We start from the raw sequence: 25634 nt of genomic DNA, 5'->3' as shown, positions 1-25634 counted from the left end.
AGTCACAGAAAACATACATATGTTTTCTGTGCTTCAGTCACGCGGTTATCGTATTTATAGTTTTTACCTTCATGGATGATTCAAAGTTTATTGAACTAGTTCGTCACCACCCATCAGTTTTCAGCCCCAAGAACCCCTAATACTCGAAGAAGATGTCTCTGAATGAGAATACTCTGAAATCCCTCTTTTCGCTGTACCATGAACAATGGATTATGTTGTTCACTGTTTTTTACCATGCACATTGATATTTCCTTTTCCTCCTATTCTCCAAGTAATATATTCGCTGCCAACTGTGCTTATTCCATGGCGGTCAAGAGTGCAATTGCACTAGTCACTAGTCTTGGGAGTCGCAAGAGTCGCGGCATAGGAATTATAATCGTCTCCAGCCGTACGCTCTCTCTATAGAGTAGTATCAGTCGCCGCATAGAAATTTAAAAGAGACGATTTTTATCTGCTACATTATTAAATAGAGTTCATCTCTCTGATTGCATCTGTTTATTCCTGGTGAACGCATACTGGGCTGAATATCTATATCTATAAAAGAGGAACTATGTATGTATGTATGTATGTATGTATGTGTGTGTGTGTGTATACGTTATGGACTCCGAAACAGCTCGACAGATTGTAATGAAACTTTCAGGCATTATTAAGCATCTTTCAAGGATGGTTCGAGTGAAGTTTGGTGCAGATCCGTCAAAAGGGCTCTGCCCCAGAGGGTTTTAAGTGGGCCAATGTCAGACTTTTTGATCTAAAATGTTTACAAAAAAAATTAATTTAAAAGCAGATTCACCAACTGTTTTGTAGGTTTGAATAATCACAACATTCTTTATTAGCATTAGCTAAGGGAGTATGTTTTATCTATGGCATTAGTCATGATTTGAAATAGTGCCACAGTGTTTCTACAGATTGCAGCACAGAAAACTATTTTACTTTTGAATAAGTCCAAATGTATTAAACCCCAATCGCAGCACACCTGTGCACTTAACAACGTTTAAATTCTCCAATGTTAAATATTAAAACATAAAAACCTTTATCAAAGTACTGTATTATAAACAACTAGCTGTAACCCGCGGGCTTTGCCCCGTTTAACTTCTTAATTTTCAAGATGATCTCGTTCGCATGGCTCAATCACGTCCTGGTTGAAGTTCGTTCGCTACGCTCACTCACCTTTAGGTTGGAGCTCGTTCGCTACGCTCACTCACCTTTAGGTTGGAGCTCGTTCGCTACGCTCACTCACCTTTAGGTTGAAAACAAGTGAGCGCAGCGAACGATTTCCAACCTGAAGGTGAGTGAGCGTAGCGAACGAACTTCAACCAGGACGTGATTGAGCCATGCGAATACATATGATTCTTATGAAGTTAAGCGGGGCAAAGCCCGCGGGTACAGCTAGTTTACCATAAAAGTAGATAACGAATCCAGGAAACACATGGTGTTATTGCTAATCGATTAAGACCACAGACAATAGACAATAGATTATTATTTATGGTATTGTTATGTTAAGACAAACTACGCTAGTCAATTCATACGACACAGCGTTACATTCTCGTATATTGTGTATTACCCACTTGAGATAGTGACGTGACCTAGGTGCATATTTTACCCAAATATGAGTGTAGAATGAAGTGTAATGATCCAAGTAGTTTTTTAAATGACTAAGATCAGCTATTTCATTAGCCAGGCTGGGTCCATGTTTCGAACCTTCAAAAAGTTTCTGACTTTTCTTGGGATCGAACCGGCTGCCTTTTGATTGTAAGGCGAGCACTATAACCACTCAGGCACCCAAGACAGTCACAGTGGCCATGTTACCAGTTAACGCAGTTACCGAGATCAGATTACCAGATACGATACCAGTACAATCACCAGTTCCTAGACTCCCCGTGGTGCTGTATCTCTACTATCTAGATGTTCTCTACGTTTATGGCATTAATTAGACTGTTTATCCGCTGACCTCGTAGTTTGTGTTTGGAATTCTACAAACGTACATATTGCTTTTAAAATACGGCTTTAATACAACATAATACACGGAACGCACGGTGGTATTTAGACTAAGGACTTTCCCATCGGGACGGTTATCTTTACCTTATTTAACAGTGACAGAGTAGCCGCTTTAGTGTGTAGTGTATAGTGTATGTGCAGTGTCAGTGTGTAGGGGCAGGGCAGGATTCGCAGTTTTGGCGCGGCTGAGTGGCCGCTCTAGTGTGTAGTGTATAGTGTATAGAGCGTATGAGCAGTGTCAGTGTGTAGGGGTAGGGCAGGTTTCGCAGTTTTGGCATGACAGAGTGGTCGTTTAAGTGTGTAGTGTGTAGTGTATAGAGAGTATGTGCAGTATCAGTGTGTAGGGGCAGGGCAGGATTCGCAGTTTTGGCGCGGCTGAGTGACTGCTCTAGTGTGTAGTGTATAGTGTATAGAGCGTATGTGCAGTGTCAGTGTGTAGGGGCAGGGCAGGTTTCGCATTTTTGGCACGACAGAGTGGTCGTTTTAGTGTGTAGTGTATAGAGAGTATGTGCAGTATCAGTGTGTAGGGGCAGGGCAGGATTCGCAGTTTTGGCGCGGCTGAGTGACTGCTCTAGTGTGTAGTGTATAGTGTATAGAGCGTATGTGCAGTGTCAGTGTGTAGGGGCAGGGCAGGTTTCGCAGTTTTGGCACGACAGAGTGGTCGTTTTAGTGTGTAGTGTATAGAGAGTATGTGCAGTATCAGTGTGTAGGGGCAGGGCAGGATTCGCAGTTTTGGCACGACAGAGTGGTCGTTTTAGTGTGTAGTGTATAGAGCGTATGTACAGTGTCAGTGTGTAGGGGCAGGGCAGGATTCGCAGTTTTGGCGCGGCTGAGTGACTGCTCTAGTGTGTAGTGTATAGTGTATAGAGCGTATGTGCAGTGTCAGTGTGTAGGGGCAGGGCAGGTTTCGCAGTTTTGGCACGACAGAGTGGTCGTTTTAGTGTGTAGTGTATAGAGCGTATGTACAGTGTCAGTGTGTAGGGGCAGGGCAGGATTCGCAGTTTTGGCGCGGCTGAGTGACTGCTCTAGTGTGTAGTGTATAGTGTATAGAGCGTATGTGCAGTGTCAGTGTGTAGGGGCAGGGCAGGTTTCGCAGTTTTGGCGCGGCTGAGTGGCCGCTCTAGTGTGTAGTGTATAGTGTATAGAGTGTATGTGCAGTGTCAGTGTGTAGGGGCAGGGCAGGTTTCGCAGTTTTGGCGCGGCTGAGTGGCCGCTCTAGTGTGTAGTGTATAGTGTATAGAGCGTATGTACAGTGTCAGTGTGTAGGGGCAGGGCAGGTTTCGCAGTTTTGGCGCGGCTGAGTGGCCGCTCTAGTGTGTAGTGTATAGTGTATAGAGCGTATGTACAGTGTCAGTGTGTAGGGGCAGGGCAGGTTTCGCAGTTTTGGCGCGGCTGAGTGGCCGCTCTAGTGTGTAGTGTATAGTGTATAGAGCGTATGTACAGTGTCAGTGTGTAGGGGCAGGGCAGGTTTCGCAGTTTTGGCGCGGCTGAGTGGCCGCTCTAGTGTGTAGTGTATAGTGTATAGAGCGTATGTACAGTGTCAGTGTGTAGGGGCAGGGCAGGTTTCGCAGTTTTGGCGCGGCTGAGTGGCCGCTCTAGTGTGTAGTGTATAGTGTATAGAGAGTATGTGCAGTGTCAGTGTGTAGGGGCAGGGCAGGTTTCGCAGTTTTGGCATGGCTGAGTGGCCGCTCTAGTGTGTAGTGTATAGTGTATAGAGCGTATGTGCACTGTCAGTGTGTAGGGGCAGGGCAGGTTTCGCAGTTTTGGCACGGCTGAGTGGCCGCTCTAGTGTGTAGTGTATAGTGTATAGAGCGTATGTACAGTGTCAGTGTGTAGGGGCAGGGCAGGTTTCGCAGTTTTGGCGCGGCTGAGTGGCCGCTCTAGTGGGCCTTGGCCCTGTTAGATGCTGAGACTGTAGTCTGGAGTATTCACCGCTCCTGCTCCATTCACATGGACACGTTCATTCACGGGTATTTAGTGCTGCACGCGGGCGTTAATTTTACCTAGCCTTACACTCTACTCTACATTACACGCTCAAGACATCTTGGTATTTACACTGATCTCTACTACTTTAGAGTATGTTAAGTTACTCCTATATTCCAACGACAATTTTGTAACAATTGCTTAGTCTAGGTTTGTGCATTTTTCTTTGAATAAAGTCACTGAATGTTTCAGTAAAATGACTTTGTAATTGATTCCTTTAGGTTATACTACCTTTTCTTGGTTTATTATTAGACTATTGATTAAAAAACGTTTTTACCTGTCACGCTCAACGATAACGTCATAAAGAAATCCTTCAAAAATCCTTCAGTTTCGTAGAATCAGTTTGGCAGATCCTTTCTCAAGGAAACACCTGATTTTGAAATTATTCGCGGACTTTCCTTGCTAATTACGACATTCCCATCTTAATTTGACTTCCGGTGGAACTGGGTGGTTTCCGATGCCGTTGGCGTCTTGCTTGGTTTTCCTAAGAGTTTTAAAAGGATTATTTTCAATAATCTGTGTCTCACGCTGAACACGGAAAATTTGCAGTGTTCTTAGAATTTTGTTTTAGTGTAATTGTACTTTGTTACTATTCTATTAACTAGAACAAGAAGATTGCAATTGCAAACTTCACTTGCAATGCAAGTAAATATTGGAAAACAGCATAATAATAAATTAGTGTTGTCATATTCTTAATATTTAATCCTGGGGTGTTATAATGATAATTTTAAAGAAAGGTACCACTCACTTTTAATGGAATACACTAGAATACTTCTCAATAGAGATTATACGAAATAGCAGAAATATTTTTTGGTATGCATACCTTTTATTATCAAGGGGTTACGGATTACCCTAGGATATAAGCCTACAATAAATTATAGGTTACAGACCAGAAAGGATACAGTTAATCTGGATCTATTTTTAAATAATGTAATTAATTGTTCTAAATTCGCTTGGGAAAGGTAATGGGGATTATGTTGCACGAATTACGAGTAATTAAAAGAGGTCGTAAAGATTATTAGTTAATGTTCTGAAATGCTATACCATTAGTTCTCTGGTAATTTGACTCGCATTTCATTCTTGCTCTCAGCCATTCGTGCGAGAAATGTTCCTTCAAAGTAGTATATTTGGATCACGTTTGATTTATTACTCATAAATCATTTCCATGATTACAATGTCTATTTAGAATCTATTCCAGGATATTTTTACAACCAAGCCTAAATTCTCGTGAATAATGTACCAAAATGACGAACGAGTCGTTCCCCATTGATAATGTCTGTACTTAGACACTTCAAACAATATTTTTTTATACCTGTATCCAATAACTTATACGTGTATACACACAATGAATATCTGTGTTTGCAGGCTAATTTTATGTGATAGTTAAACTACATTTGTCAGGCATGGCATGAAGTAAGGTATGGAAAAGACTAAGCAAATAGTTGTGTTTAAACTGAAGCAGAAAGTTTTGAATGCGACGAAATGCATTACGTTTAACAACAGCCGGTTGCCAAACCAGGTGCGGAGCGAATGAAATATTGGGAATTTGCCTTCAGTGATTACCATTCCTCAACAGATTCGAGATATTTAATTACATCAAAACTCAACACTCCACATATCAAACACTGCTGCTCTGGAATGTCTTCGCGCCGCTGGAATATTTTGATGTCCTTGGAATTGTTAAAAGGTATTGACACCCTTTATGTCGGATCAAGGAACGTTTATCCCTGGAAAATTGTTTATGTGTCTATGGAATTGTTGGAAGGATATATGCTTTCGCACCAGTTTACATTAGATAGATTTGAATCACGGAAAAGGTATTTTGGGTGTTGGTAGAATTATTGTTCGGGGACCTTCTCTTGTCTTCCGTTCCCAGATTGATGTTTTCAAAAAGACTATTATTTGCCCAAGTTAGTTTTAGGTTGGTTTACATCACAATCATTTGTTTAGGGTGATTTCATAATGGCCCTCTTCTTTCAAAGACACATTAAGGATTCTTCCTGCAGAAAAGAGCATTATTTTTGTCTAAAATGTTCTCTTGACGCTGTTCCTACTTGGTACCAAAAATCGAGTTTTTGTATGTTCGTTAAATTGGTAATCGGGAATATCCCTTCTTGTTTGTTGATCACTCCCGAGGTTTTTATACTCAAAAGGGATATTTAAGGTGTGCTAGGTGTTGTAGATAGAGAATAGTAATGGTTCCTTTAGTCTTTTATTGACTCTCGTGGGATAGTATCCCAAAATTGTCCAAAGGGATAATGGACGAAAATACACAAAATGGGTATTCAAGGAATCGTTGTGTATTGAAGGAATACACTTGAGGTATTGTATCCCCAAAATGAGGCATTTTGGGCAGTCAAAGAATTGTTTTTTCAGGCTGTACACACTGTTTTGGTTGTCCAAGTAGTTGTTGACCGGTTACGTCTGTCTATGCACTGCTGTTGCTTCTCTAGAGATTTGCATCCCAAAGAGGAATATTATAGATTTGGAAAAATTGTACCAAGAGACGACGATTAAGGTTCACAATAACAACAAACTGAACATTAGCAGTATTTACAAAAAGTTACAAAAACCCCTAACTAACCTTTTATTTTAACGCCAAAAATAAACAGAACGATTTGCAGGATATCGTGTGCAACTAGTGATTTTCACTGGGATTTACACAGTTGAGTAGTTAACCTCACACCACTCCGTGGACAAGACTACCAAGACGAATTGGCTGCCACTTTCGTAACTTAGAATTCATAAATCCTGGTTTACAGCTGGTATAAAAACCTAGATAGTCGTTCCAGATAGTGATACGGTTATGATATGGTTATGGCATGGTACTGTGAGGTAATAAAATAACTGAACGGTTATGTTCTGCAGAAACATCTTGTTAGGTGGTTATTTAGTTTACTTGTAGAAGAAACTTGGTTTGAAAGTGTATGATGTATTTGTGAACTACAGGGTGTTTTTTTTAACTTGCTTCTTTTACTATGTAAAAACTGCAATAGGGAGAAATATGCAGTTTACGGGAATCATTTTTTGACATAGAGGCCAATTCCACGTTAAGTTCCCACTCATCCCCTTTCTCCCCCCCTACCCTTAACTTAACTTAACTTAACTTAACTTAACTTAGGTTGGGTTTGTTAACTGAAGTCTCTTCGTCAATCCTATCGACAGTTATGGCAGTTCAAAATTTTAAGTTTCCTCCCCTTTTTTGAGAAAAACTGCTATAGCTCGAAAACGGTAAGAGCTAACAAAGATTTGAAAGAATTTTCATGGGCAGGAATTAAATTTTCTTCAAAACACAAATTGGCATTTTCCGATAATCTCACCTCCTTAATCGATCCTTCACCTTAAAAAAACGCAATATTTCTAAAATTTGTAAAATTTCTCGGATTTGGACATGTTTTTTATTGAACAAGCATGCCAGCTAGTCACACCTTTGAAAAATGCTTGTTCATTAAAACCACGTAAAAAATTCGAGAAATTTTACAAATTTTAGAAGTAGGGCGATTCCGAATGTAGAAGAGAGTGATTTGTACAAAATTTAATTCCTGACCATGAACATTTTAAAAATGTCTAAGTCTTTAAAGTTTTCCTCAAATCACTATACCATAGATAGCCTATTAGTATTTCATTAGAATACATACAGATTTTGTAAATCCTTGGTTAGTCCTTTGAGCACTTAAGTAAAGCACGTTAGTAAAAAGTGTTGTTATTTTATGTAATCAGAAAAGCCTTACATGTCATTGATGCTTTCCATTCACATATCTGTATTTTTGTGGCGTCACTCAAAATCAAGGCGCTGCACAATCGTGCTTAATCTAGTTCATTATTAAAAAATAATTTTATTATTTTACGAATTAAATATTTTATCACATATAAGCATAATAAATAGAAGATTTTAATTTTCTGACACTTTTTAGTATATATTAGTAACAGTGCTGACAGCAGAGTACAGTTTTAGTACTACACTATGTTAGTATTTTGGCACAAAAAAAAGTGAAGGTGAACAGTGAATATTTTTCAAAGTTATATTTTGACAACTATTGGTTTAATTTACTTTTCAATTTTTGCCTAACTGTATTCTAGATTATCCTAATAACTTGAAATTGAAAATTTAGTAGTTTGACACGACGTGGCAGTGATAAGATAACCGAGTGATTTTAGTTTTGTACGTTAAAACAAACAAAATAATCGTTTTAACATGATGATGACTGCAAGATAAAAAAATTCAAAATAGCTAAAAATAAAATATATAAAATAATATAAAAATGGCAACGAGAAACTTTTTACTCGCCCTGAACTCCAATTTTGCTAAAAGAATTTCTAAAACCTAAAACAACTAAAACATGTTCACTAGAGAATTTTTATAGAGGTTAGTTAGTTTAATTTAATTTAGTCCATTTAGTGCTGATGTTTAAAACCATTGTCTGTGACTTAAGTTCTGTTCGATATTTTAAGAATTTGTACTATACATTTTATTTGATTACATTTTTAATTTTAGGGCCTATGTTGCAAATATTTTAAATGTAATATAGGCTATTCATTGACACTATTCAATGTACCAAGCATATTTTACAGATGACGAAAAAAGATATTTTGATTTGATGTAGCATGTTTTGTGTCATTGCATCACAGAGAGGAAAAATAATTTGAAAAATAGCGCATTCTGTGAGAGGCTTGTTGAACCATGTTTAATCTGAATAAAAGATTGACTAAAACCATATTATGGATGGAGGTCTACTTCAGTACCCAACAGGTTAATGCTAAAACTATCCCTAACCATCCCTAACTAGCTGTCTATTCTTGGAAATCCCTCGTAGAAAGTTAATATTGGGCGGGCATTAATTGCGCCATCTGACCTGAGCCTGGTAGTCGGGTATTCCTGAATTGCGCCAACTACTCCAGGGCACACCCGATACATCCCTTAACTAAACCATGTCACGGCCCTCTTTGACTGTATAATTTAGTAGGTTAAGGTTAGGTTGGGCTAGGTTAGGTTGGGTTAGGTTGAGTTAGGTTGGGTTAGGTTTTGTTAGGTTAGGTTAGGTTAGGTTAGGTTGGGTTACGTTAGGTTAGTTTAGTATTATACTTAAACAAGGAAACTCCTTCTGCCGGCAAATCACCCTTACCACAGAAAACATACTACTCCTGGATTGGGCTTGGCACAACCAAGGAACATTTTTTGGGACCATTGTGGTCTTTGCGCAATTAAGGAACAACCTTAATATTTCGTGTTACTTTTTTCATAACTTGTTCCAGCGTATGCTATTGTGCAAGCCCAACAGTCGTAGAAACCAGTTTAAAACTCAACATCATTTGTAACTTACTAAGTATAAATCATGCTGCAGTAATCGATCGCTGAATGGTCGATCAGCGCGTCAGCGACACAATCAACAGCTGATGAGGTCGACAACTCAGTGGCCTCAACACATCATTCAACGATTCAACCAGTTGATTGATTAGGCAGTAAATCAAACGTGACTGGCTAGGTGCATTCACTGCACTAATGGACATGCAATCTATCGCACTAGATTGTGCAGTAGTAACCGTTAACTTTGGTAACCAGGGTAGACACATCTGTATAGATTAGCTGTAATCAACTTTCAATTCAAATGGAACATAATTGTGTGAACTATGTCTAAATTACATTTGGTCTTGGGTTTTAAAACTAAGACATGTCGCGACAGGAAAAGCTAATGAGATAGAATTTAAGTTTGGTTTGGTTGGGGGCTCAATTAAACTACTGGAATTTTTATTCTGAAACTGGGATATTAAATTTTAACATGGATATTGAATGCCTTATTTCTACAATCAAAGAGATTACGTGTGGTGTGATTCTTAAATATTAAACTTCTGATGCAACTGACTTGGGTGAATTTTACGTCAAAAGAGAGCCTCTTTGGTTTTGTGCTGTAAAACAATAGTCAAGTTAATTGCTATGCATAACACGTTGTCGCTAATTTTATCAATTGAAAACACATAACTGTTGAAGCTTGCTTGTTGAGGCACTTTATACATTTTTACTTAATTATCCACAAACTTGAATAAAAACTTAATAAACAAAATACAATTCTAGTCCACTATTTTTAAAAGTAACTATATATCGGGTGTATACAAAAGTACAAACAACATTATAAATTTTGATGTTTAAAAATACGTGTACATAATCCTTCCAGTGTAATAATTCAAATACAAACTATGTTAGCTTGTTTGGCGGTGCACTATGGCAGAGGTAGGGGTCTATTTAAATTTTAAAACACCTCGTCTAAATTATTAAACTAGATAACGTTTATTCAAATGAAAGAGATACGAGCCGGGTGTGGTGGTCTGGTGTTCTCACAGTTTATGTGTATGTGTGTGAGTGTATGCACTTCTACAAGTGCGAGTGTATGCGTCGTATGTGTGCGTATGTAGGTCGACAAGCAATGAGTCAGGCCGCCCGCGGACTAGTCTCAATATTCTGCTTGCACATACACACATACACGCTCTTACACACGCACACACACGCACGTGCTGACACCTTGCAAGATTCCTCGTCGAACGCGTTCCGAATAGATGAACCGGTTACGCAAGCGCAAGTGATTGAAGGTCTGTGATGTACGATTCAACAGTCAACAGTGTGTCCACGAAGTCAATACTGTATTGTCTCTACAACACTTAACTACATAGGTACTCGGAGGGCATTCCAAAACGGTTGTGTTATGGTCGGAGCGCATGAAAAGAGCCCAAAATTTTAATCCCTAAAAAGGTTCACTAATCTTAAGCATGGAAAGAGCCCGGGTCTCCACAGGTACCTGAGGAGGAGGAAGCTGACTATAAATTGTGTGTGTATATATATTAGTGTTTTAGTAAATAGTGTTGTGTTTGGTTGGGTTAGGTTAGGTTAAGTTAGGTTAGGTTAGTTTAGGTTAGGTTAGGTTAGGTAAACAGACTATATCTTAGTAATGTAAATATCTTTGAATAATATATATTTTATTAATGTATCTTTTAAAAGTGTATCTTTTAATATTGTAAATAATTTCATGTAATTCAACTGTGTTATTTGTTCTTTATATTTTGAAGACCCGTTGTGAAAGTTCTAAAAAGAGACCGGGCTCTTTTCGTACCATCCTGGTTGGGACCTTGGAGGTCCGGGCGCTTTTCAAGCGTCTGCCTGAGTTTTTGGGCTCTTTTCATGTGCGCCCGTTATGGTTTATTGAGCTTGAAATTGCGAGTTTATTATCTTATCCACTAGGGGGGGGGGAGAGCTGGTCTAGTGGTCAAAGCGCAGGGCTTCGGCAAGACCCCACTACACTACGCTTCGGTCCAAGAGGTCCCGGGTTCGGGTTCAAATCCCGCTAAATCACCAATGGATTTTAAATAAGTGATAGCGCAACCCGTAGGTCTAGCCTGAAGTACCTAGTGTGAAAAACAAACCCAGGCTCGTGCCTAGCGTCCTCGGGAAAAAATATCTCATTCACTAAAGAAACTATTAAAATATAACACTATGCATTGGCCGGTAACTTTCGTTTTAAATTTTTCATATGCCTTTTTAATAAACTTTGACCATTAATGAAATCACCCATGTGGTGTATCCACAGAGAAGCAACCAAGAGAATCAATTAACCAATCCAAGAAGTTCCCACTTCTCTGTGGTGTATGGAGTTGGTTTGTTGTCTTCGAAGTAGAGGGCCTTGATTTGAATATAGCATGGTGTTTAAGCTCCTTTACTTGGGCTCGGGAGTACAGTTGGCCTTGCCATTCTAAAGGTCTTATCTAATGCGAACACTGGGTTGCCCAAATTTGAGTTTGCAAGAAAACACTGTTTAAATTTGCTTTACATCTCGTATTTTTTATTTTTTTTATGTCGTAGGATGCTAGTTCTAGTCCGGAACTGTTTTACACATTACTTCAGGCTAGTCCTAGATGGTCGCGGCATTATCATATAGATGAAATCAATTGGTGATTTGCGGGATTTGAACCCAGGAGCATCTCTTATTAGATCGGTAACGTTGATATCAGATTAAATAGTCATTCTACTCCATTACTTTGTTAAGTCTATTTTGTAAAGATTTACATTGACTACTCATTTTGTGTAAAAAATAAAAGGAAGGATATTAATGAGACGGGTACATATTTGTTAATACGAGTAATGATCACAGAGAATCAAATATTTTGATTTCTGAAGGTACCGGTAACTATAGCTGTTGTTACTTCAAGAACCTCTGCATACATAAAGTTTTGCAAATTTGGCAAACTAATAGGATTTTCTAGTAGTGAGAATACCTGAAAATAAAATAAGCAGAGTTGCATTACTAATACGATTGACTGTTAAAGTGATATTTATTCAATGTTTTGAAACTACTGTCATAGATTAAACATACCCCCTTAGGGAGTATGTTTAATCTATGCTACTGTACTGTACTAACAATGCTGTAGTAGCCTATTAGTTAACCAGAATGGCAAAATAAAAAAAAAACAGCTTCCATTAATACTACTTGTTTGAGCAAAATCCCTTCAGTCAAAATCAACCCATCATTATAAGTACTTGAACAGTGTTCATTGTATTGTTATGTTATTTCTTTAAACGTTGACATTTTTAATCTTTCGGTTTCTGTATATTTTAGTTGACACGAGTAGGCAAAACATATAATCCGATTCGTGATGAATAAAAAATTAAGATTTAGTGCAACATTTTTATATTTCATTTCCGTCATCAGTATTCAAATTATTATATTGTAATATTTTAAAGATTGATGAATAAGCTTAAACGCCATGACAACTAGTAACATAAGCTATCGTGATCTGCTGTGTGAGAGAGCAACTGATAAATAATACCCTAACCATAACCTACAATATTTGTCAACGTGTTACTCAGTTATTGCCAGTAACCGTTTATGGTTTGTTGCAGTGTGGCGGGGTTCTGGAGCAGCAAGGTGGAAGAGGAGGTGACAGGGTCGCAGTCATGGGTGGGGCCGGAGGGGCGGAGTCCCCCGGTAGTCAAGGGTCCGGCCAGGAGTACGCCGGAGCCTCCGGGTGAGGACATAGGACTGCCCTTCAGCCGAGGGTCCTACCGGAAGTACATGAACCATCTTATCAGAGGCAACTCCGACACCGAGATCACCAACGACCGTCCCTTCCTGGCAGACAGAGCTCGGCCAAAGTCCGCGGTGTTCGTGAGGGACCAACTCCGCCAGGCGCAGCACTCGTCCCCGAGGTTCGTCAGCACCTTGGCCATAGACTCCGGTCTGGCCAGGCTGAAGACCCTGGACGGTTCCAACGACACCTTGCACAACTCTGAGGAGAACGTTTTCGCGACGGGTTGTACCACTAATGTTTTCAGCCCGGCGCGTAGAGCGGTGTGTAGTTGGAGCGGACGCCGACAGAGCGCATCCGCATGCAGCGACATGACCGCCTCCACAGAGACTCTGGTGGGACGCGATGACAGTTGGGACGATAACACCGCCGAGCGAACACCGGAAGTGGCGGTCGCGAGTGTCGGAAGTGCGAGTGTAGTGGAGCCCGAGGTGAGGGTGCGCAGGACCGGAGTGGTGACGACGACGGGACACCCGGAGGATATTGAACCTCAGGGTACCTCGAGAGTGGAGGCGCTCATACACAGATACACGCAACTCATCCGGCGACACATGGAGAGGTCGGCGTGCAAGTCGTCCAGGAAGTCTGTGCGAAGTTCTCTCCCCAATCTTGAAACCGACTCGAAAATTGACTCTGTAAAAAAAGACAAAATTTGCAAAAAATTAAAAAGGTTTAGTTTGTCTCTCGAGAAAGACGCGATGGGCAACGCTCAGTCGAGTTCTTCTGTGACATCGCCCACGTATCTGGCGTTACCTACGTTTCGTAAAAACAAACGCAAGTCCGCCGGTAGTCCCAGTAGTGTATCGGACGAGGGATGCTCGGACCCTTCGCCGGTGTTGTCAGGGAGTCCTCTCAGTCCAGCTAGTAGTGAGGAGGACCAGTTATGGGCGACATGCACGGTAGAGGAAGAGACACTCCGGAGATGTCAAAGTTCTGACTCGGCGGTAGAGTGTGTGGGTAGTGAGGACGAGGAGCCTGTGGGAAGGATCCGTCAAGTGAGTGTTGGAGAAGAAGTAATCGGATCCATAGACATTCCGTTGAGAATTGGAACTCCCGAGGAAGAGTTAGCGAGTAGCAGCAAAACATACCTTCTAGACGAAGTTCTCTCGGAGAGAAGTGACATAGAGTTACGGAGTGACCGTTGGTTCATCGAACACTACGGAAGTTCCGTCCTGGAGAAACTGAACGACCGAGGGAAAACGGAATCGTGGATAGCCGAAGTCGGAGAGGTCAATTTGGACAGAAGAATGAGTGAAGTGGACAGTATCGAAGGAATCGACCCGGGGACAGAAAGGAGGGAGAGTAGTTTGAGTTATCTCACTGACGACGACGAGCACCCCGGATACAGGTATTTCCGAACACCCTCGGTCGTGGTGAGTGACCATTCAGACGACCCCGCGTACGCGTCGTCCACCATCACCCTCGAGGAGATCGAGAGGTTCCGGAAGGAGTACGCCGAAAGACAAAACTCCATAGGAGACTCGTCCAGTGATTGTAGTGTGACTAGTTCGTGGAGCAATGTGTACTCCACCATCAGTGCGTTGGACGCGGAGTTTGTGTTGAGGAGTCCGGAGAGGAAGGCTTCAGACTGCAGCTCCTGCAGCACGCTCAGCGGAGATGAGGAGTCTACGGAGCAGATCCTGCAGGACGTCCGCAACGTTGATAAGGTAGGACAGCACAAGTTGTTTAGTAGTTTGAAGTATACATTATAAATATAGCCTTTATGAGGATTAAAACCAATCTTTCGGTAGTGGACATGAACAGCACGATTCGCATACTTTACCTCTGATGACGAATTAGCTAAACCACCCAAAAAATTTGGTCACTTTATGTAATTCAAATCCTAAAGCATACACGTAAGTCAAAATAGATGGTTAAACCCTAAATATAAAAAAAATACAAGGGACGTATTATTATATCATTATTTGCCGGTGCAAATGGTAATATCAATTCTACTCAGATACGTCAAAGAGCGCTATATTTTCCTCTTTGTCCATCACATACTCAGCCATATTTTAGTTTTCAAAAGCTCGACGTCGGTTTTGGTATTATTTCCATTTCACGTCAAACGAATCGAGCGAGGACGTGGAATAATCGAATTATCTCACATAATCGATTTAACACCACGCTCTAGTCCCCTTGTGGATAACAAGGTGGACATAATGTACAGGGTCTCCACATACAATAAAATTTGTAGGCCTCAATTTTAAATCTTTACAGCGGCTACTACAGCGTCCGTGACTTCCTGACTGACGGCTAGAATCTTATTTATCTTAATTTTCCTTTAGACAGATTGATTTAAAAAAAAGTATGTTTAAGTTAATTTTATTATTTTAAGTTCAATTCCAATGCATATTATATTATTTTGACCCAACCTATACATGTAATTGTGTCTACTTGGTTCAATAAACGAGTTATTGAGTTATTGAGTTATTGAGTTAAATAAGGCCACACTTGTAATATTCTCAATACACCAATGACGATTTCGTATATTTATTCTTAACCTTTTTAAACATCATTCGACTCGTGTACAAAGTGTATTTAAAATATTTTATTTTAGTTACATATCTAAACGCTGGTCAGAATAGCTAATATTCTTTTGTTCGGACATTTTATGGTTTTCGATGGTATGCAACAACACAATCGAAAACTATATGATATTGGCGAAATTCGGTACAGACGTGTAAAATCTACGTTTATTCTATCGATTTCGGGAACCAGCATGATAAGACTAATAACGTAAAGCCCATTTCTCCATTTCTCCTAGTGATGACCGATCATAATTATTTATTTGACTTACTGACGAGCAATCTACCTCCCTCGCACCCTTTTCCCCGTCGTATACAATATAGGCTATGTCCGCAATATCCACCCTTGAAATATGTTTAGAGACCTTCCAACCCCTTGTTAGATGGTAGTAGGCCCTAGTGTCCGCAATTGTCCACTTTAATGATGTGTTCCCATTGTTCCATGTCCGCTTTTGTCCGGACACAGTTTTTTTCGATGTGTACTACTGTAATTCGATGAAAATGAGAATCTACGGAGAAACATCAGCACTTTAGATAAGTCTCCAATTTGCTTTACAATATGGTAAACATAAAATATCAATGTTCTGAGTTATCAAGTGGGATTCAACGTCAGTTAAATAACCGTGCTGCTATTTAGAGTGTTTATCGTCATTGAACTAATCGCTGTATGTGAACGTCCATAACGGCAACGGCATACCAACCAAGGCCACTTGGCGTTGTGACGTCAACGAGCGGTTATTACGATGATCTACTTTTGCAAGAGGTGTTTTGATGTTTTCGAATGTTGAGTTCAAGAAAGTAGTATATTAGGAGCAATGGTGAAACATTTCCATTGTTTTCTGTGGCCAGACATAAACGATGGGTCTTATTTACTATGTTGTGACAATTTGGTTATTATGTTTCTATTTGGTGTTCTTAAAAAATCTCAAAAATGTAGACGAAGTTTTGAAATACACTGTGAACAAAAAGTATTGAATTTTATTTGCTTCACATGCTAGCTCTGTAAGATACATGGGAATCAATCAAACTCACAATCGGTTGATTGTTATCAGTCAATTGGTACCTATAAAACAGAACTAAATTACTTCACCATGATGTTTAAAACCAGGGAGGTGAATCCCCAATCCGAATTTTGTCGGCACCTACAACAAATACTTTTAGTTAGTAGAGCTAATTCGATAAAACATAATATGCACCTAACTACTTTGAGTAAAATTGGTTAAATTTCAATGCATTTAATTAGGTTTTTGTTCAATTATTTCTAAGTTTCCTACACCTAAAACATCACAAAAATCACAGTTAATAAAATACCCCCGCCGCAGCAAACCTGCAGACTAAGCGAATTTCCATTTCCCTGAATGGATTTACACTAAAATGTAACCTTAAAATTATCACATTTATTCCCTATTTAAATAGAATCAGTTTAAAACATACTTAGGTTTGCTGCAACAGGGAGGGTAAAAGTGTTTTTTATGTAAAATGTTAATAGTTAGTAAGAAATAAAAATATTTTCCAAATTTGGGCAAAATATGTTTATAAACAAGCAAACTACAACAGTTTACTTATTCTCCATAAGAATAACATAGGAATTTTAAATTTACAATTTTTTGGAATTTTCTCCGTAACCATTAGGCGCATTATAACGCTTCAATATACTAAATTGTTTGTTTTTTTAAGCTCTACAAAATAGTTTCAAAAGAAATTGCAAAATTTTATGTTTTTTGGGTCAAAAATGGGAAAAACCCATTTTTTCCCCATAAAAGCCCCCATAAACCCCCGTTCCCATGGTCCGATCATGCTGGTTCGCGAACTCGTTCGAATAAACGTAGGTTTACACGTTTGTACCAAATTTCATCAAAATCGGATCATTTTTGCTCGAGTTATCGCGCTAACGGACACATATATATATATATATATATATGAATTTGAACGGATGGTGTTTTTGACCTCTAGGGACCTCAAAACGAAAAAAAAATCGGTCCCGGGTCCAGGTCTTACCGTGAGTACTACGGTAATAGCTTATTCCCTATATGGGAAATTCGCTAAAAAATAAATATGTTCACATTTCAGTTTTATTGAAAGTCATACAAACTAAAAACTAAAACTAAAACCTACAGAATATAGGTTTGCTTTACGTTTAAACGTGGACATGATACCGCTCATTTTCCATGAGCGTACGAAGGTATAAAATTTCAACATTATTGTCACTTGCTAATTTGTTTCTGTTAAACTTTATAAATTAAATATTTTTATCTAGGACGTGATCAGTAGCATGGACTAGAAAACTTAGATATTCCGCTTACATAATCAAATTTCTCATTACAGGCTACTAATAAAAAAATCTTTGTTTTATATATATATATATATATATATATTTGTTTTTTCACTACATAAAAAAATTACGATCTTATATTGATTAGTTAATCATAGCAGATCGTCTGTTTTATTAGCAGATGAAGTTGTAAGCAAATTTCCCTACAGGGAAGTAGATATTACCGTAGGTGGCACGGAAAGACCTAGACCCGGGATGAAAATTCCCATGTTATTTGGCAAATTTATTTATTTTATACTTAGCAATTAATATTTTACTAAAAACCACACTTTATTAGTTTCCTTGGGGCAGCAAACCTAGGTACTCGTTGTTAAACCTAATGTTATAATAGATTTAATTGAAAATCAATTAAATCAAAGCAAATTCGCTTAGTCGGCAGGTTTGCTGCGGCGGGGGTATTTTAAAGTATGTTAAGGAAACTGAGCGGGCCAGGCAGTGTCTCATTTTTGTTGGGATTACATCATACCTGTTCTAAGAGACCCATCATCTATAATCGCCTGTGATAAGTCTGTAAGCTGTCCGTTGTTAAGCCATTCGTTCAGTTCAACAAAACAGTTCTATCAAGACTGAGATGTAAGTTAATGGAGTTTCAGTTATAATCTGAGATGGCAGTTATAATATTACACGTACATGCCAAAGAGTTAAGTATTACAAGTTTTAATTCAAGTTTGAAAATCCCTTGGAAAGCTAGTTGTAGAATTTGTTGAACCTATTGCACTGACCTGTTGTCAAGATGTCCTCACTGGTCGCTGTTTAAAAATATATTACGTATTGATAGTCATATTTACTAGCTTCCTCTTTGACTATAGATTGATAGATCTATTTCACCCCTTATAATAATCGTGGCGAGTTTTCTAATCAAAATGGGCGTAGTTGAATTGTAGCAACGACAGATTGTGCTCACCTAAATTACTGATTTCTGTCTGATTAATAATAACTAAGAGATAATATAAATAATTTTATACTGTATTGCTCTCTGTGTGTGGCTCATTCAACTATGCTATTAAAATAAATAAATAAATATAAATTGCGACAACCGGTCTATATTATAATGTAGCTCTAGTATCCTAGAGTCTAATATAACAAACAATGGACGGTAGTTGTGGGATTTTGAAATTTAAGAGATTTATTATGGTCTTATACATTGGTTTGCATTAATCATATAATATTCTTTTTGCTGTCAAATAATATCTTTTTGATTCGAATACATTCAAGTTTTATGGGTAAAGATTTTTAACACAGTTTTTATTTGATGGAGAGTTTTTGTTTGTTTTAGATCCAACCGATCTTTCACTGATTAGTCAATACTTTAAATACAAAAAATGTAGCCTAATACTTTAAATACATAATTTATAAATGCACACCAAAAATGGATTGAACTATTTTACAATGCCATTTTCCCACAATTATATTTAAATTTATCAGATTCTCAATTGCTAAATGGGTACTAAATGACCTTTAAATATGTCTGGGGCCTATTAATTATTCCTATTAATTAGTCCCAGAAAACGACGCTCATTTGAACGTGAGTGTTGTTATTAGTTGGGTACGTTTGATTAAGTAAAAGTGCAGCAAATATAAAATCGAATCCCGGCTAAATTAAAAGGAAATACACTAGGTGGAAGATACGCACATGCATTGCTGGAGTGTGTTATATTTTTCAACCAATACTGTTCCTGTAGGTCTTATCATAGTTTGATAAGGCTACAGCTGCGACAATGTGGTACTATCACCTGTTGTTCAGAGTAAACAGCTATACTAACTTACACAATACACACACACATACATACACACACACCGAGATGTATTTAGGTCACCCAGTTAACATTCAGCAAGCGGAAAACAAAAAAAACCTCTTACTCAAGTATACACGGGTATTACATTGTTAACCTTTTTTTGACGATTTTATTAACTAATAATCCCAATTTTCACTTTTAGTTCGTTTAATCATTGTTTAATTTACAACATGCTTGACAACTGTCCAAACCAAGCTTGGGCTTTGGTTTTAATTAAATATGAATAATGAGCTTCTATGAAATATTCTTTTATGAAATGAATAGTCAGTTTACTAAGCAAATCATGAATTATTATGGTTCTTGAACAAAAATTACTTCAATTATTTGAATCACAACAGGTCTTTACAATAATTTAGGAATATCGGAGTAGCTGGTGATAATGTACATGATTCATAGTTGTATACAGGGTGTTTTTTTTACTGTGCCACCATTAAGATCTTGTAAATGATACATCTTACAGTTTAAATTTCAAAAGTGGAACATTCCCCTGTTTTTAAAGAGGTTTAAAAATAAGTAAAGACATTTTATGTAAATGGCTGCCATTTTCCAATATGGTGGTCAATTTAGTTTTCCTTACAGAATACCCTTGTATTTTATAGTGTTTTCGGATGGTAAATGAAAATTATTCTTGAGTAAATTTTTATATACTTAAACGTTTACGAGCTACAGAGAGATAAAGTTTTAATTTAGTCTCCCTTACCAGAGCTGTTATTCTTAAAAAGAAAACAAATTCACTGGCCAACTTAAAACCACAAGAAATTATAAATAAATGACACGGTGAACGACAAATATTCTCAGACTGCAAGTGACATAGGTTAGTACGTGAGCAGGTTATTGATTATTGTTTATTATTACAACAATGCTAGTAAACAGCTGGCAATGGAAATGGTCAATAGATTTAATAACACCTGTTAAGACAGACTAAAATTAAAACTGCAACTCTCTGTAGCTCGTTAACAGTTGAGTATAAGGGAATGTTCCCCATTTAAAGTTTACTGTAAGATGTATCGTTTACAAGATCATAATGGTGGCACAGTTTAAAAAAAACACCCTGTATATTTGTATATAAACCAAAACTGAAAGTAGGCATGACTGTTTTGACGGTGCTAGGAACTAGTTGGTAGTCGGTCTAGCAAAAACTGGATTGTCATGAATAAATAATAAAGGTCAACCATGTAAGCGTATCGTTTACATTTGGATATATCACGCCACAAGTTGCGTACCGTACTTAGAGTTGAATTATTAAGTTTATCAAACACTGGTTAGTTAGAATTCAATGGACAACTAATTTTTCCAAACTAATATTTTTTACGACACTAAACTGATTTCTACCACGGAAAAAGACACGTTTTGAAAAATAGTATACAAATAAAAATTTGATGTCAATAAATACTACAAACTCTGCATAGAGATATTACTTGGGTTATATTTTTTCCAACAAATAAAAATAGTTCATATGCCATACGCAATAGCGCGAAGGCCAAACTTATTTCATATCACGAATACTAGAAAAGACCCGGTATGGATCATAAACATAAACAAATGACGTTTTTGGCCCGAAAATAAACAATATTTAACATTGCTTCAATGGAACTGCCAAAACGTATGTTAATGCTATTACTATAATATTCGGGCCAACAACGTCATTTGTTTATGTTTATGATCCATACCGGTATTTTTTTAGGATTCGTGTTTCATATGCAGTAATCTTTTTAGTTTTTTTTTCTACTTGCCTTTTTAAATATCCTACCGAGTGTCCTGTACGAAAAAAAAACTTTTAATGGGTAAAAAAATCATGAAATACCTTTTTTCAAAACTTCCACGTTAGCGAACTTTCCGCCCACTATGCTATTTTGTTATATATCAAAAACGATTTTATATTTTAATACAATTTAGTATTCAATTGTGTCAATCTATTTGAGAATTTGTTTTAACAAGGTCTGCTTCATTTTCAACATATTGCGATGCAACATAAAGAACAAGCAACACTTAACAAAAATGTTATGATTGAGAATCATATTGTTGCCATTGAATCAACTGGAGAAAGAATCTTTGTAGCGGTGGATTCTTAAGCTTGGAAACTTTTATCAATTATCAACTGTAACAAATTTCGGAAAAAATCATATCATGTATTCCTAAAATGAGGTTCAAATAGTTCTTCCCCTCTCTCTATAGGCAAATATAAAGGAAAGTTGTGTTTAGTTTTACCAGTGAGAGCCTGATGTTGCATAGCCTCGTCAATTCGTAGTATCCAACCATGACAACAGTTTGGCACGTTTTGGATGGTAAAAGTAACGTATTTTGAACTAAAGTTTATATACAGAGAATCTAGTAATTTATCTTTTAACGAAATCTCTAACTTCAAACCAAGTTAATAAGTTAAATTTTATACTCAGCTTATATTATGTTGTGTACCTCTTTGAACTTTGCATTGTATTTATTATAATGGTTTTATTTTAGTTTTTTAAGGAATAAATTTTCCCAGAAACATTTGTATTGAATGAGGCAACAAATGAAGTTGGCATTAGCACTGTATGATATCCAGAACGTATGAAAGATATTCTTTGATTTAGTTCTACAGTAGTAAGAACACCGGCTTTCCAACCCATCGTCAGAGCCTTTGATCAAGTTTACAAGTTAAGACTAAAATGACTGGAAGATGAACGATCTTTCTTTAATTTAAGACCTAGGATTTATTTTTGGTTTTTTCATTAATTTTTGTAAAAGGAGCAGCGTGATAAAGGTTCAACTCTAGATAATTTGCAGACTATGGCCCGTGGAGCCGAATGTCGTGGTTTAGTCTATCTGTGAGTCTTGAGTCCTCAATTCAATCCTCTGGGTATTCTTGTAGATTTCTTCATCACTCCATCCAAGACCATTAGGAAGATAATTGGTGATATCAAAAAACCCTGCCTAACACCGATCTTAATTCAAAATTACTCGGAGGGTTTCCCTCGTATACTACTTCACACTTGTATTGTTCATTAATCAACTGGATGAGGTTGATTTTCTTATTTGGAACAAAACAAATATTTTAGAGCTCTCCACATTGATTCTCAATTGAGTCGAAGGCTTTTTCAAAGTCTACAAAGATTAGGTTTAAGGGGGTTTGATACTCTGAGCTTTGTTCTATCACTAACCGTAAGGTGTTTATCATATCTATGAACAAATAGTCCCTCCTGAAACCTGGTGTTCACTACCTCCTTGATTATGTTGAAAATAATTCTTGTTGAAATTATTTTGTACTGAAAGTATGCTCCCTCTCCAGTTACTACAAAGAGATGTGTCTCCTTTCTTTGGAATTTTTTCAAACACACCGTTCGTCCAATCGTCTGGTATCTCCTCCTTCTTCCACACATGTCTTAAAAGATCCTGAAATATGGTTACCTCTGCGTCAGCTTTCAACATTTCTGGAGTAATTTTGTCCACTCCATATGCTTTCCCATTTTTCATACCTTTAACGGCTAGTATTATTTCTGCTCTTGTTGGTACTGCCGTGTTTATTATTGGGTCTTCCTGAAGTTGTTGCTCCAAATCTTGTTCAGCATTTACAACATCTGTTCCCCCTCCTTCTCAACCTTTCTGTTATTAATTCTTCAAAGAACTCTTTCCATGCGTTTATCTGCTCAGCTTCCATGATTATCAATTCTCCATTTTTGTCTCTATGGGTTTCATTGAACTAACCTTTTGTCTTAAAGTGTTTTGTTATTTTGTATTGCTCTTTACTAACTGTTCTGATCAGCTTCATCTTTCGCCTCTTTTGCCAGGTCTTCTACACATTTTCGTCTTTCCCGAAGCTTCTCTCCAACTCTCAGATTCACTTTCAAGTATTTAATTCAAACAGTCATCTATAAACAATTCTGTAGCAGACAACACGACAGGATGTTGGACGTTGGGAACGCCTCGCTGTTACAATGTACAATGAGTAAGGTTTTGTTTTGGTCTAATGTTACACCGTGACGTCACGAGGCGGTCTCATTGTGCCTACCCTGTCTCTGTGACCGGCCACCACGCCGTGTGGTCGAGGTATTTGTGAATGTTGTATCGGGTTACTAAAACTACATAATAGTGTATAGTGTTTGAATTTACTTTTTGATGGGGGTGTCTTTTGTGAATCACTTGAATCCTTTGCTGTAACGGATTTGGACAAATGTGAGAAATTATCGTAACTTAGGAAGATGATGTGTACTAGGACATAGTATTATTTCTATGGACTTGGAAATTCAGTAGAGGTCAGCGAACAGGGAAATCGGTTTTAAGGCTATGTATAGAATAGAATTGAAGAACTCTGACTATGTAGCTGAGTGGTACCAGTTCTCGAAGGTGGTACCAGTGTACCAGTGGTACCAGTGCTCGTCTGGTAATCAGAAAATCGGTGGTTCAATCCTAAAGGAAGACTATGATTTTAGCGAATTTTCCATATAGGGAATAAGCTATTACCGTAGGTCTCATGGTAAGACTTGGACCCGGGACCGATTTACTTTTTCATTTTGATGTACCTAGAAGCCAAAAACACCATCCGTTCAAATTCATATATGGGAATTTTGTTTGGGGAATGTTTTGCCGGGAACAATCCACTCATTTGAGGTCCATTGTGGTTGTATTTATGTGTGTGTGTACATCCGTTAGCACGATAACTCGAGCAAAAACGATCCGATTTCGATGAAATTTAGTACAAACGTGTAAACCTACGTTTATTCGAACGAGTTCGCGAATCAGCATGATCGGATCATCATGGGAACGGGGTTTTATGCGGGGATTTATGGGGTAAAAATTGGGTTTTCTAGTTTTTGATCCTCAAAACATTTCCCAAATTTTCTCTAGACCAGTTTGAAGAGCTTAAAAAACAAATAATTTAGTATATTGAAGTGTTTAGTTATGATTATTGGATACGGAGAAAATTGTAAATTAAAAATTCCCATGCTATTCTTATGGAGAATAAGTAAACTGTTGCAGTTTGCTTGTTTATGGATATATTTGGACAAACCTGGCAAATATATTTATTTTATACTAAGCTATTAATATTTTACTAAAAACACACTTTATTACCCTCTCTGTAGGCAGCAAACCTAGGTACTCGTTAAACCTAATGTTATTTGAATAGATTTAATTGAAAATCAAATCAGGCAAATGGAAATTCGCTTAGTCTGCAGATTTGCTGCGGCGGGGGTATTTATAGTCTTAAATCAGCCCAGTATTCTTAATCCTTGTACCTGCAACCTCTAGTGCTGTCAATATTTACTGAAACTGCTGGTCTTACTAGTCTCAATTACAAACACGAGTCATCTCAATATTTCATACCATACTCATACCTGCTCATACTCTGGTCAAAATACGCAGCACAGTAACAATACAGAACGACAATTGCATGACATGCTTAACACAAATATAATTAGTGTTATACTCGTACCTGTTGTTTCTAGTCTAGACACAAAAGTTACTGTTTTATTGTCCTTTGTTCACCTCAGTTATCAACCTTCCTACAGGTTTAATGGTCGTATTGTTCGAACGCCTCCACCATTGGCACCATTGGCACCATTGGCTCTATTGGCATCTGGCAACGCGTCTGTTGTAATTAGTCTAGATTATATGATACGATCGATTAATATCAGTCTGTATTATAAGGCGAGCACAGCATGCACTTTATAGATTTATTGTAGGGAGTGATTCTAAAACGTCAATAAAGCATTTGGTTCAAGGTTATCAATGCATTGTGCACATTTGCTAATAAAAAGTGCAATTGCAGTGTGTTCAAAAGTAGTTTTTATTTATATTTGAGAGAAGTCTTGGAACAATGTTGAAAGATCCCATTTGCTTAAAAGTTAGTAAAAGTATTAAAAATTTCACAATTTCCAACTATTCGGCCGTGCCGCGTCGTATCCAACTGAATAGAAAATAAACATTATGAATCAAGCGACGAAGTAGTCCTAT

The 25634-nt window shown here is 37.8% G+C and overlaps 1 protein-coding gene across 1 annotated transcript in view; it reads left to right on the top strand.

Moving 5' to 3' along the window:
• LOC128988082 (uncharacterized) overlaps positions 1-25634 on the top strand; it is a 317631-nt gene that overhangs the window by 26072 nt on the left and 265925 nt on the right. The window contains exon 3 of the mRNA XM_054409279.1: positions 12863-14714. Coding sequence (XP_054265254.1) covers positions 12863-14714 — 1852 coding nt within the window. The remainder of the gene's footprint in view (positions 1-12862; positions 14715-25634) is intronic.

This window comes from Macrosteles quadrilineatus, unplaced genomic scaffold (assembly GCF_028750875.1).
Source record: "Macrosteles quadrilineatus isolate MER2022 unplaced genomic scaffold, UCM_ALF_1.0 Scaffold_2__2_contigs__length_208266976, whole genome shotgun sequence".
Classification (NCBI taxonomy): domain Eukaryota; kingdom Metazoa; phylum Arthropoda; class Insecta; order Hemiptera; family Cicadellidae; genus Macrosteles; species Macrosteles quadrilineatus.
This window is presented reverse-complemented; position numbering and strand designations above follow the sequence as displayed.